This window comes from Pelobates fuscus, chromosome 3, assembly GCF_036172605.1.
Source record: "Pelobates fuscus isolate aPelFus1 chromosome 3, aPelFus1.pri, whole genome shotgun sequence".
In the NCBI taxonomy this organism is placed as follows: domain Eukaryota; kingdom Metazoa; phylum Chordata; class Amphibia; order Anura; family Pelobatidae; genus Pelobates; species Pelobates fuscus.
Genome location: NC_086319.1, coordinates 75,183,251 through 75,194,570, shown reverse-complemented (window position 1 = coordinate 75,194,570; position 11,320 = coordinate 75,183,251). Strand labels below are relative to the sequence as shown.

General features: G+C 41.6%; 1 protein-coding gene across 1 annotated transcript; it reads right to left on the bottom strand.

Annotated features, from left to right (window-relative positions):
* Positions 1 to 7,830: 7,830 nt before the first annotated feature.
* NOPCHAP1 (NOP protein chaperone 1) lies at positions 7,831 to 11,320 on the bottom strand. The gene is made up of 4 exons (XM_063445189.1): positions 11,177 to 11,320; positions 9,916 to 9,999; positions 9,079 to 9,215; positions 7,831 to 8,445 (listed from the first exon to the last, which is right to left on the bottom strand). Exons 1-4 carry the CDS (start codon positions 11,250 to 11,252, stop codon positions 8,293 to 8,295), a joined length of 450 nt encoding a protein of 149 aa, XP_063301259.1. The 5' UTR covers positions 11,253 to 11,320; the 3' UTR covers positions 7,831 to 8,292.

The following is an 11,320-nucleotide window of genomic DNA, read 5'->3' as shown; positions in this document are numbered from 1 at the left end:
GTAAATGTATTTAGATTTGAGGCAAAGGAAATCATGAAAAAGTAGTAGAAACTGCATTGCAATATTTGCTCTGCAGGTATAGCATGGGGCTTGTGAATGTAATTTAACTTACTATGTAGGCATATTATGCAACACATAACCGTTACAACTAGATTTTCAGATCAGATAGATCTAGCTACTTCGTCCTCGTAACGCCCTTGAGAGTCAAGCCTTCAACAATAAAATAAAAATATCCCCGACGATTTGTCCGTTTGTTACCGGCATTGGACATACCTCTCTACCTTATATCTTCTGCCTGAAAGATCATCTAAAGGTTTTGGTGGAAAAGGAGTCAACACACTCTTCATATTGACATTACGTTGAAAATAATTATTCCGTGGTATAAAAACGAGATGGCACGCAGAAATACGGCCTTTGTTAAATCATCTTACTTCCAAGGGTTTGCAATAAAACATGCACAAACAAGGGTTCTTGGTAAAGGAGACCCAATACAAAGATTTGGGTGTTTTTTAAGCTTCCATTTCTATACTTTCTACATCATCAAATGCATTTTAAGATTAAAATTATGTGTAATGAAAGTTAAAACAGTGGAGTACTTATTTCTTTTCAAAGTGCAAATTATACATGCATACCAGTACACAATATAGCGACACTTAACTTTGTATTCCAATTTGAAATACATCTGTCTTTTTACCTTTAAATGCAAATAAAGTGCATGTAGTGTAAAACCTTAAATAACCACAAATGAGTGCTTATGGAAAACTCGATAAACACGATACAGAGGTATGGAACCTAGCTCTCATGTGAAGGGCCTGTTGGTTCGTTAAGGGTGACCACTCCCCACTTCAGTGAAGTAGCTTCAATTATTCTCAGCGTTTATCAGGATAAGGAAGATCGACAATATAGTGAAGTTCAACTTGACAGTAATGTAATGGTGCTTGTACTTACAATACTCACAAGTGTAGAGCCTGTAACCTGGCTCCGTAAAAAGCCTTAGTGTAGTTTGGGACTACGGTCCCTTCTATATGAATGCAGGAATCCAGATAGGTATTGTATAAACAATAAAAGTAAAGATACACCAGAAAATCATAGAAATGCATTTTGCAGTTTTCCTGCCTTCTTCAGTCTGTTGATGTGGCTCCTCTAAAACTATGTACCTGGAATAGCGGACTCACACTGACTTTATTTGAGGATTGTTAATATTTTTATTCACATTATGTGATTGGCAGCAAGCCTTATGTTTGTTTATCTGTCCTTAATCAATCAATTAACCATGAATAATTATTCATCCTAATTTGAAATATTGGGTATAATGTTTTACAGCCTATACACAACTCCATGTCAAATAATTCTACAAAACAAGTTCATAAGTCAGAACAAACATGAATTTTGTAATATAGTAATACAAATGGTTAAATACCCTGCTCTGGGGTAAGGAATATGCTGGTATTTTGGGATTGTAGACCACCCCGCTGTTATTACAAAAGAAATGACGGATACAAATAGAAGCGAATATAACAAAGCAGTAAACGCGTGATTCCAAGGCATTAAACAACTAAAGTGTTCCTATAATTTTAAACTTTTTTTATGTTTAGAAACTGCAACGTTTACTTTGAAGAGTTAGATCCACCTCTAGCAGCTGTCTACCTTAGAGCCAGTACTCTACAGACTCTGCTGTGACATGAAAACTTGCATGCAAACCAGGTCCACAATGCTCCTGGGGAGCATTGGATTGGCCATCGGTAAAGGAGGCAATGCCTCAACGTTGAGGGGAGCAGTGCTGAGGAAGTCTTCATACTGGAATAAGAGGAGTAAAACCCTTTACTTTAATATTTTTTTATGAAAAATGAGGTGGGGCTATATTATATATATATATATATATATATATATATATATATATACACACACACATATGTACACCTAGAGACAGGGGCACTACAACCATGGGCGTAGGAACCCAAAAAAATCTGGGGGGGATAGCATTTTTACTCGCCGGGTATATTCTTATTCCGTAAACTAGGAGTTGTTTATCCCATTGTACAGCGCTACGGAATTTGCAGTCGCTATATAAATGATTAAATAATAACAACATTAAAGGGTCACCACAGGGAAGGGGTTTTACTTACCCGGATACAGCGCCGGGATCCTCCTGATTAGAACCACCCCTACCCTTCCCATGAATATTAGAACCACCCCTACCCCTTCCATGCACAAAAGAACTCCACCTACCCCTTCCACGCACATTAACTCCCTACCCCTTCCATGCATATTAGTACCCCCCTAACCCCTTCCATGCATATTAGAACCCACTCTACCTCTTCCATTCATATTAGTACTCCCCTAACCCCTTCCAATAATTTTTCTACCTACCCCCTCCTCCCATCCATATTAGTAGCCCCCCTAAACCCTTCCAATTATTTTTCTACCTACCCCTCTCCCCTATCCTTATTAGTAGCCCCTCTAACCCTTTCCAATTATTTTTCTGCCATGTTAACTAACGCCAGTGCTGGAGTGCCTACATTAAAAGGCCTGCAGGGACAGGCTATAGACACCAGAACCACTACACTAAGCTGCAGTGCTTCTGGGGACTATAGTGTTTCTTTAATGTGAGGTAAATTAGAGATTAGTGCAACGAATAATATGCTAGATTGCCTACTTACAACCAGATGAGGATGATGATGGGCTCTAGCTGCAGTCTGGCTCCACTGGTCTGGTGTAGAACAGGCTCTCTGGAGGCTGTTTGTAACTGTGGTCACAAAAATCAATGTTCTGTGAGAACGGGAAGCAGCTCCATTTTTTGGGGGTCCTTTACACAGCTCAAGGTCTGGATCCCAGGGTCCACCTTCATGTTCCACCAATGAGTTTGTTCACAGGGGGTGGAGTGTGTAGGGGATGTCCTGATATGTGTGTAAGGAATGCATTGTGTGAATCTGTGTTTGTATGTGTAAGGGCTGCAAGGTGTGATTCTGTGTATGTACGGGATGCAGTGTGTGCGTCTGTAAGGGGTGCATTGAGTGTATGTACGGGGTGCATTGAGTGTGTAAGGTTGCATGATTGTGTGAGTGTGTGCACGGGGTGCATTGAGTGTGTGTAAGGATGAATTGTGTGTTTCTGTGTGTGTAAGGGTGGTATGATTGTGTGATTGTGTGTGTGTGTGTGTGTGTGTGTGGTGGATGTCAATCTCTCTCCCTCCCTTGTCACTCTTTCTCCCCCCCCCCTCCCTGCTTCTTTCTCCCCCCCTCCCTCCCTGCTTCTTTCTCCCCCCCCCCTCCCTGCTTCTTTCTCCCCCCCCTCCCTCCCTGCTTCTTTCTCCCCCCCCTCCCTCCCTGCTTCTTTCTCCCCCCCCCTCCCTCCCTGCTTCTTTCTCCCCCCCTCCCTCCCTGCTTCCTTCTCCCCCCCCCTCCCTCCCTGCTTCCTTCTCCCCCCCCCTCCCTCCCTGCTTCCTTCTCCCCCCCCCTCCCTCCCTGCTTCCTTCTCCCCCCCCTCCCTCCCTGCTTCCTTCTCCCCCCCTCCCTCCCTGCTTCCTTCTCCCCCCCTCCCTCCCTGCTTCTTTCTCCCCCCCCTCCCTCCCTGCTTCTTTCTCCCCCCCCCTCCCTCCCTGCTTCTTTCTCCCCCCCCCTCCCTCCCTGCTTCTTTCTCCCCCCCCTCCCTCCCTGCTTCTTTCTCCCCCCCCTCCCTCCCTGCTTCTATCTCCCCCCTCCCTCCCTGCTTCTATCTCCCCCCTCCCTCCCTGCTTCTATCTCCCCCCCTCCCTCCCTGCTTCTTTCTCCCCCCCCTCCCTCCCTGCTTCTTTCTCCCCCCCCTCCCTGCTTCTTTCTCCCCCCCCCTGCTTCTTTCTCCCCCCCCCTCCCTGCTTCTTTCCCCCCTCCCTGCTTCTTTCCCCCCCTCCCTGCTTCTTTCTCCCCCCTCCCTGCTTCTTTCCCCCCCTCCCTGCTTCTTTCTCCCCCCTCCCTGCTTCTTTCCCCCCCCCTCCCTGTTTCTTTATTTCCCCTCCCTCCCTGTTTCTTTATTCCCCCCCCTCCCCCCCCCTGTTTCTTTATTTCCCCTTCCTCCCTCCCTCCCTGTTTCTTTATTTCCCCTCCCTCCCTGTTTCTTTATTCCCCCCCTCCCCCCTCCCTCCCTGTTTCTTTATTCCCCCCCCTCCCTGTTTCTTTATTCCCCCCCCCTCCCCTCCCTGTTTCTTTATTCCCCCCCCCTCCCCTCCCTGTTTCTTTATTTCCCCTCCCTCCCTGTTTCTTTATTCCCCCCCCTTCCCCCCCCTGTTTCTTTATTTCCCCTTCCTCCCTCCCTCCCTGTTTCTTTATTTCCCCTCCCTCCCTGTTTCTTTATTCCCCCCCCTCCCCCCTCCCTCCCTGTTTCTTTATTCCCCCCCCCCTCCCTGTTTCTTTATTCCCCCCCCCTCCCCGTTTCTTTATTCCCCCCCCTCCCTCTTCCCCCCTTCCTGTTTCTTTCTCTCCCTCCCTCCCCTACCTATGATGTAGCGTGGCCGAGCGCTGTATAGTCCGCCGGTACAGGTAGCTTTTGTTTCCTGTACCCGGCGGACTAACAGGAAGTGCACACTCAGTGTGCACTTCCTGTTAGTCCGGCCGGGTACAGGAGACAGATGCTCCCTGTACCGGCGGACTATACAGCGCTCGGCTACGCTACAGTGAAGGAGTGACAGGAGGGAGCGCTGAGCGCTTCCCTCCTGTCAGCCCCTCTCTTCATGCTGCGCCCGGGCGGTGCGCTCTCATGGACGCACCAGCCCGGGCAAAGCTGCAGCCGCCTGAGGCTCTCTGCAGAGCGCTCGGGCGGCTGCAGCATCAGGGGGGGGGGCGGCGGAGCTGGGGGGGATTTCCCCATACCTGTCCCCCCCGCATGATTTGCTGGGGGGGATGCGTCCCCCCCATCCCCCCCGGTTCCTACGCCCATGACTACAACATTCGGAATACAGGTATGTATTTCTAATGCAAATCCAAAAAGGCCCCACTGAGATTACCTAGAAAGTGAAGCAAGGAAACTGGTAAATTTAGCTATGGTTGGGGCCATAATGCTGGACATTAAGTACAGATGAATAACATTTTCTGGATAGGAAAATCTGTATTTTTTTAAAGTTAAACCATGAGAGACTAAATGTGTGTTGTGGGGGAAAAAAAGCCATCATGCTTCATAAACAAAACACTGGTTTTAAAGTTCAGCTTTGGAGTCATCCATGAGAAAAGATCTGGCTTTCATCAGTGTAGGAAGGAAACTTGTCCCCCAAAAGTGGATTTTTTTTATATATAATACAGACAATATGACACTCGTAATTTCTACAATGCTACCACATCAAAAAAAATTGCAAACAACTATATCAAAAAGTTCAGAAGAATACAATCTTTACTTTACTAAGTTTTTCTCCTTTTTTTTTTTTTGTTTCTCTTCGTGCACAAGGAAAAGAAAAAAGAACAGTTTTTGAATGTACAAAATGTCGGCATATTCTGCATTTGAATAACAAGTAACAGTCATAAACCAGGACAATGTTAATGGGCATCAGTAGTACAGCACAGCAGAATGAATCTAAAACACCATACCCAGTACATACGAATGTAGTGGCTATTGAGTTAATAGGCTGCAGGCACCATACCTCACTTCAGGGTCAAATGATTCGATTCACTTATCCCATCAGTGTCCAATATTTGAACAAACTGATACGGTTAATGAAGATAGTGTAGCATCTGCATTAGCAACAAGGTGGGGAGGGCAGGGATGCAGGTACCTAGGGAGATCCCTGGTTTAACACAGAACCAGTTGACAGCACCCACAGCATAATAGCACCATAATCACTGCAACAGCATTAGAGTACCCATTTAAATTGAGGTTCTTGTGTAATACAGAGGGTGGAGGGAAAATTAGCCTTAAGACAAATACATAGCTAACCAATTACTTATTGAGGACTTTGTTAGCGGTTTTGGTCTCCGAGCTGCAGCATATTTATTCAAAGACCCATGCAACAGTAGGAAATAATCTGTACTTTTATATTTTATTTCCATGAATAATAAAAGCAGACTGTTTTACTTTAACCCCTTAAGGACACATGACGTGTCTGACACGTCATGATTCCCTTTTATTCCAGAAGTTTGGTCCTTAAGGGGTTAAAGGGACAATCTAAGCACCAAAACAACTTTTGCTGAATAAAATGGTATATACCGTATATACTCGAGTATAAGCCGACCCGAATATAAGCCGAGGCCCCTAATTTTACCCCAAAAAACTGGGAAAACTTATTGACTCGAGTATAAGACTAGGGTGGAAAATGCAGCAGCTACTGGTAAATTTCTAAATAAAATTAGATCCTAAAAAAGTTATATTAACTGAATATTTATTTACAGTGTGTGTATATAATGAATGCAGTGTGTGTGTGTATGAATGCAGTGTGTATATAATGAATGCAGTGTGTGTGTGTGTGTGTGTATGAATGCAGTGTGTATATAATGAATGGAGTGCAGTGTGTATATAATGAATGCAGTGCAGTGTGTGTATATGAATGCAGTGTGTGTATGAATGCAGTGTGTATATAATGAATGGAGTGCAGTGTGTGTATATGAGTGCAGTGTGTATATAATGAATGCAGTGCGTGTATGAGTGCAATGTGTATATAATGAATGCAATGCAGTGTGTGTATGAGTGCAGTGTGTATGTATGTATGCAGTGTGTGTATGAGTGTGTGTATGAATGCAGTGTGTGTGTGTGTGAGTGCAGAGCATTGGTGGGGGTGGGCATTTTATTAATTATTATTATTTAATTATTATAATATATATTTTTTTAATGTTGTTATTGTTATTATTTTATTATTATTTTTTTTATTTTTTCGTCCCCCCTCCCTGCTTGTTAGCTGGCCAGGGAGGGGGGCTCTCACTCCCTGGTGGTCCTGTGGATGGGCTGTAGGAGGGGGGCTGTCAGGAAGCTGTAACTTACCTTCACCGCAGCTCCTGTCAGCTCCCTTCTCTCTCCTCCGTCCGTGCAGCTCCCAGGTCAGCTTCCTCTGCAACTCTCGCGGCCGCGCGGAGCGTTGCCACGGTAACCCGTGGCAATGCTCTGACCCCGCGGCTCTCACGAGAGTTGCAGAGGAAGCTGACCTGGGAGCTGCACGGACGGAGGAGAGAGAAGGGAGCTGACAGGAGCTGCGGTGAAGGTAAGTTACAGCTTCCTGACAGCCCCCGGTCCTTGTCTGTATTATGGCAATGAAAATTGCCATAATACAGACAACTGACTCGAGTATAAGACGAGTGAGTGTTTTTCAGCACAAAAAATGTGCTGAAAAACTCGTCTTATACTCGAGTATATACGGTAGTTATTACCAGTGCCGTCTCACTGCTCAGTTCTTTGCCATTTAGGATATAAATCACTTTGTTCATGCAACCCTAGCCACACCTCTCCTGGATGAGACACACACAGCCTTCCTAAGCACTTCCTGTGAAAAAGATCTAATTTATAAACTTATTTTCTGTGTGTCATTAAATCAATTACCAGTAATTGTAAACATACTGTGCTGTCACATCTGATTGAAAATGAAAAAAATAAAATAAAAAAAATTCATGTTGGAAGTGTAAAAGTGGCTAGTGCTGTATAAACAGAAACAAAACGTGATTTAACTCCTAAATGGCAGTTAATTGAGCAGTGAGACTGCAGAGGCATAATCTATACAATAAAACTGCTTCATTAAGCGAAAGATGTATTGGTGCCTACAGTATCCTTTTGAGGCTTACAATTTATTTTTTTAATTACATGTAACTTGATCACATGATATTGTGTTAAACTTTTCAAAGCTTCTTACAAAATAATGTATCACTGTCTTTCATAAATGAGAAAATAAAATGTGTTTTTTCCCCCAAGCATACTGAACTATTACACTTTGTCCATATCTAGTATATAAATCATTAATGTATATATAAATGCCCAAACACCTTTGTTGAACGAGGTGTGAACTTTAATAACTTTTTTAAATATACTTTTATAAAAAGCATGCAGAGATCTCTGTCCTCAAATGACAATACCTTGAAAAACAATACTTTTAAGTACACATTGTAGAAAGATTATTACAGTGATGTCAGAATATTGGAACAATATGAGATCCCCCTTACATGTTTCTTCCAGTTCTCTCTATGTAGTTATTGACTTATTCTGTCTTCCAAACTGGACCATTCACCAACAAATTCACATTCTGCTACACTGGGATTGCAAATTAGCCACTGTGACCTGCAGAATTCTGTTACAGTAATGGAGCGGATGTGCTCCTGTGCAGTAAGTAAGCCTGATGAGCAGAACTTTAAATCAGTTTTCCAAGACTTCAATGTTGCCCTTTTTCACTTTTTTTGTTAATCTGATGTTCTCTTCTGTCACTTCTTCAGAGACATCACTGTCTGAGCTGCTCGCTGCCTCTCCATCGCTGGTATCAGAATCATCAAGTTCTACTACTGATACATTCTGTAAAATAAAGACATACTTTAATTACACTTCTAAAATAGATAGTAATGGTTAATACTGATAATAAACCAGACAAAACGGTTACTTTATTAACAAAATTGTGTAGTAGGGATATCGAAAAAACCTGGACCACTTGTCTGGGGATTGGTTTGGAATTGTTGTACTAGCCACGGCATATAAATTTACATGGGTGCACTGCTAATATGAGGAAATTTAACAAAATAAATATAAAACTAAAAACTGTGCTTAGCGGTTTAGTAAAAGGAAAAATTAAAAAAAAAAAAAGACATTGCAGTGAATAGTGAAATAGTGAAATCTCACGGTATTCTGCCAGTTTAATTAACGTTCAATCAATGCCATTTAAAGTTTATGACAAACTTCAATCATGAACACTATGCATACTGCAAATTCGATTTCTATACACTTCCCGAGGATTTAAATCTTTACCCACAAAGCTACATTGTTTTTTCAGGAAATTATCAAAAACTCAAACTTGGTTTAAAATGTGAACATAAAAAATCAGTTTGAATTGTGATAATTCACACTTTGCTTACTATTTACACGGTCGTGTAACTAAACATGACAATGCAGTACTTCCAATATATAAATTACAATGCTAGATGTGATTCCTACCATCTCAATGATCTTTTCCTCGTGGTCTTCAACTTGTTCTATGTCAAAAACACCAGCTGGTGAAGACTCTATTTCCTTGCTGAGTCTTTCATTGGCCTGGGCCAGCTGAGGTAGAAAGTTCTGGACTCTGTCCAAGACTACAGATGCAATAGCAAAAACAAAACAAAGTTCAATTATTGTTCTGATTCATAAACAAAACATACAGCTTACCCCATAGATCTATAAATATTAATACATTTCCTGGGCAACTATTCGAAAATGTTGGAGTTTGCAAGCTATAGAAACAGTGCCATAAAAAGGAACACAAGCAGATACACAAATTGCAAATTTAGGTACAAAATTTAGCACACCTTAGACTCTGTTGTAAAATGCAAGAAATTAGTCTATATTTTTCTTTCTTAAAGCACATATGGCTGTAGAGTTGGCAATACTCAATTACATAAAAAAACGCCAATGTCTGTCCAGGACTTTTGCATCAAAATGTGTGAATTGTGCACTATTACTATATATTGTACAACACAGTTGCTAGGCAAACTGGGTTTTGACACTTTATTGCTAGGATTTACTAAACATGGCAAACTTGTTGGGCATTATGGTATGAGAAATGGGTACACTGGTAAATGATCGTCACTGTAACCTACAGTTCACAGTTGAAAGAAAGTGGATTGTGCTTTACACTAGTTAAGTGGGTTTTTTTTTTTTTTTTTTTTTTTTTTAATGGAAATATGTGCAATAAATTGCAGTCCCACCTTTTGTAGCATGTCAACATAAGCTATAAGCTAATATATATATTTTTTTATTGGTCACGCCAACAGATACATAGGAAATTTTTCTTACTGCTACTCCTAGGCATTCTGACGATTGGTGACCCTGGTCCATTGTTGCTGTGTTTTTTGTTGATGAGTAGTTTGTTATAAAGTCCTAAAAATGAAAGCAACATGTTAACATTCTCTTATGGATCAGGCTAGAAAATCACAACTATTACAGCTACCTTAACTGCATCACTTATAGGTCCATCCATATAGTTGCTTTTAAAGAACAATTGTAATGTTAAAAGTATTTTTAATATAATAAACCTTTCATTAAATTTTGAAAGGGTATAGTTTTCTTTTTAATGAAGTATAAGTAAAACATTTGAAAATAAAACTAATCCGCAGCTTTAGTATATTATAGAAACCTTCAGCAGCCATATACATACATATACCTTGGATCAGACAGTGTTTGATAACAGACAGTCTGGTCTTCCCTGATTCTGTGCAGGGAAAACCAGAGAGACTAACTGTTGGTTATCAAGCACTATCTGACTCAAAGTGCATATATATGGCTGAAGCATCCAGTCGTCTACTCAAGGTAGGGATGCGTTTCTCTCTTTTTTTTGTGTGTGAATATACTTAAATATATACAGATATTGCCTTTAAAAACTTGATAAAAGAATGACAATAAAAAAAAAAAAAAAAATACATTTTGAGGAGAGTTTTCTCTAGTGATGTACACGTTGCAGCAGGGTTTGCTGAAGCTGAACCACAACTACCGCAACCCTGACCCATCTATATATCGCAAACTATAAATTAAAAAAAAAAAAAAAAAGTTATACAACAATGGCTAGCTCAGGCTGTTCTCATAACAAACATGACTTATGCAATGCATTTACCTGCTGCCCAACTATTGTTTAGACATATATATTCTAATATTATACATATGTATATAATAAACAAACACTATTGAGCCCATATGTTGTCTGATTTGCAGAAGGGTTTTAAATATCTTATAGGTGAAGAATACAGAGTTAAAAACAGCAGTCAACGGAATCAGGGTCGTAATGAAAGGATTAACATTTAACTTGAAAAATAAGGTAAAACATTTGCAGGAAAAAAAAAATTGTTGTCTCACTATTTAACATTATTACAAGTCGAAGATATGAAGTAATAACTTTAACCAGTGCAATAAAAGCAAAGTCATGCCTGGCTAAAATTAATTCAATTTGAGGTCCTGGGTTATGTTCCACTTTCTCCCAGTCAAAACAGAGCCATATATCTGCCATGTGCTCTGTGTGGGAGCGGTAGGTGACCCATTAGGGGAGTATAGGGTTAATACTTACCTCCTGTGCCACTGCCAACACTCAGCAAGTCCCTGGAGGTAGAATCAGGGGCTTTACAGCCCTCTTCGCCTTCCATGCCAGCCAGGAGTGAGGAGAAGGCAATGTGCTAATGTTACAGGCAACCCACGCAGGAAGTGGACGCAG

Bases quoted from the DNA above. Each gene is read 5' to 3' on its own strand.
- NOPCHAP1 (XM_063445189.1), bottom strand. From the start codon at position 11,252: ATGGAAGGCGAAGAGGGCTGTAAAGCCCCTGATTCTACCTCCAGGGAC. The intron at 9,216-9,915 runs GTAAGAAAAATT...TTGCATCTGTAG, and splicing joins CAGAATGCCTAGGAGTAGCA to TCTTGGACAGAGTCCAGAAC. The intron at 8,446-9,078 runs GTAGGAATCACA...TTTATTTTACAG, and splicing joins AGGAAAAGATCATTGAGATG to AATGTATCAGTAGTAGAACT.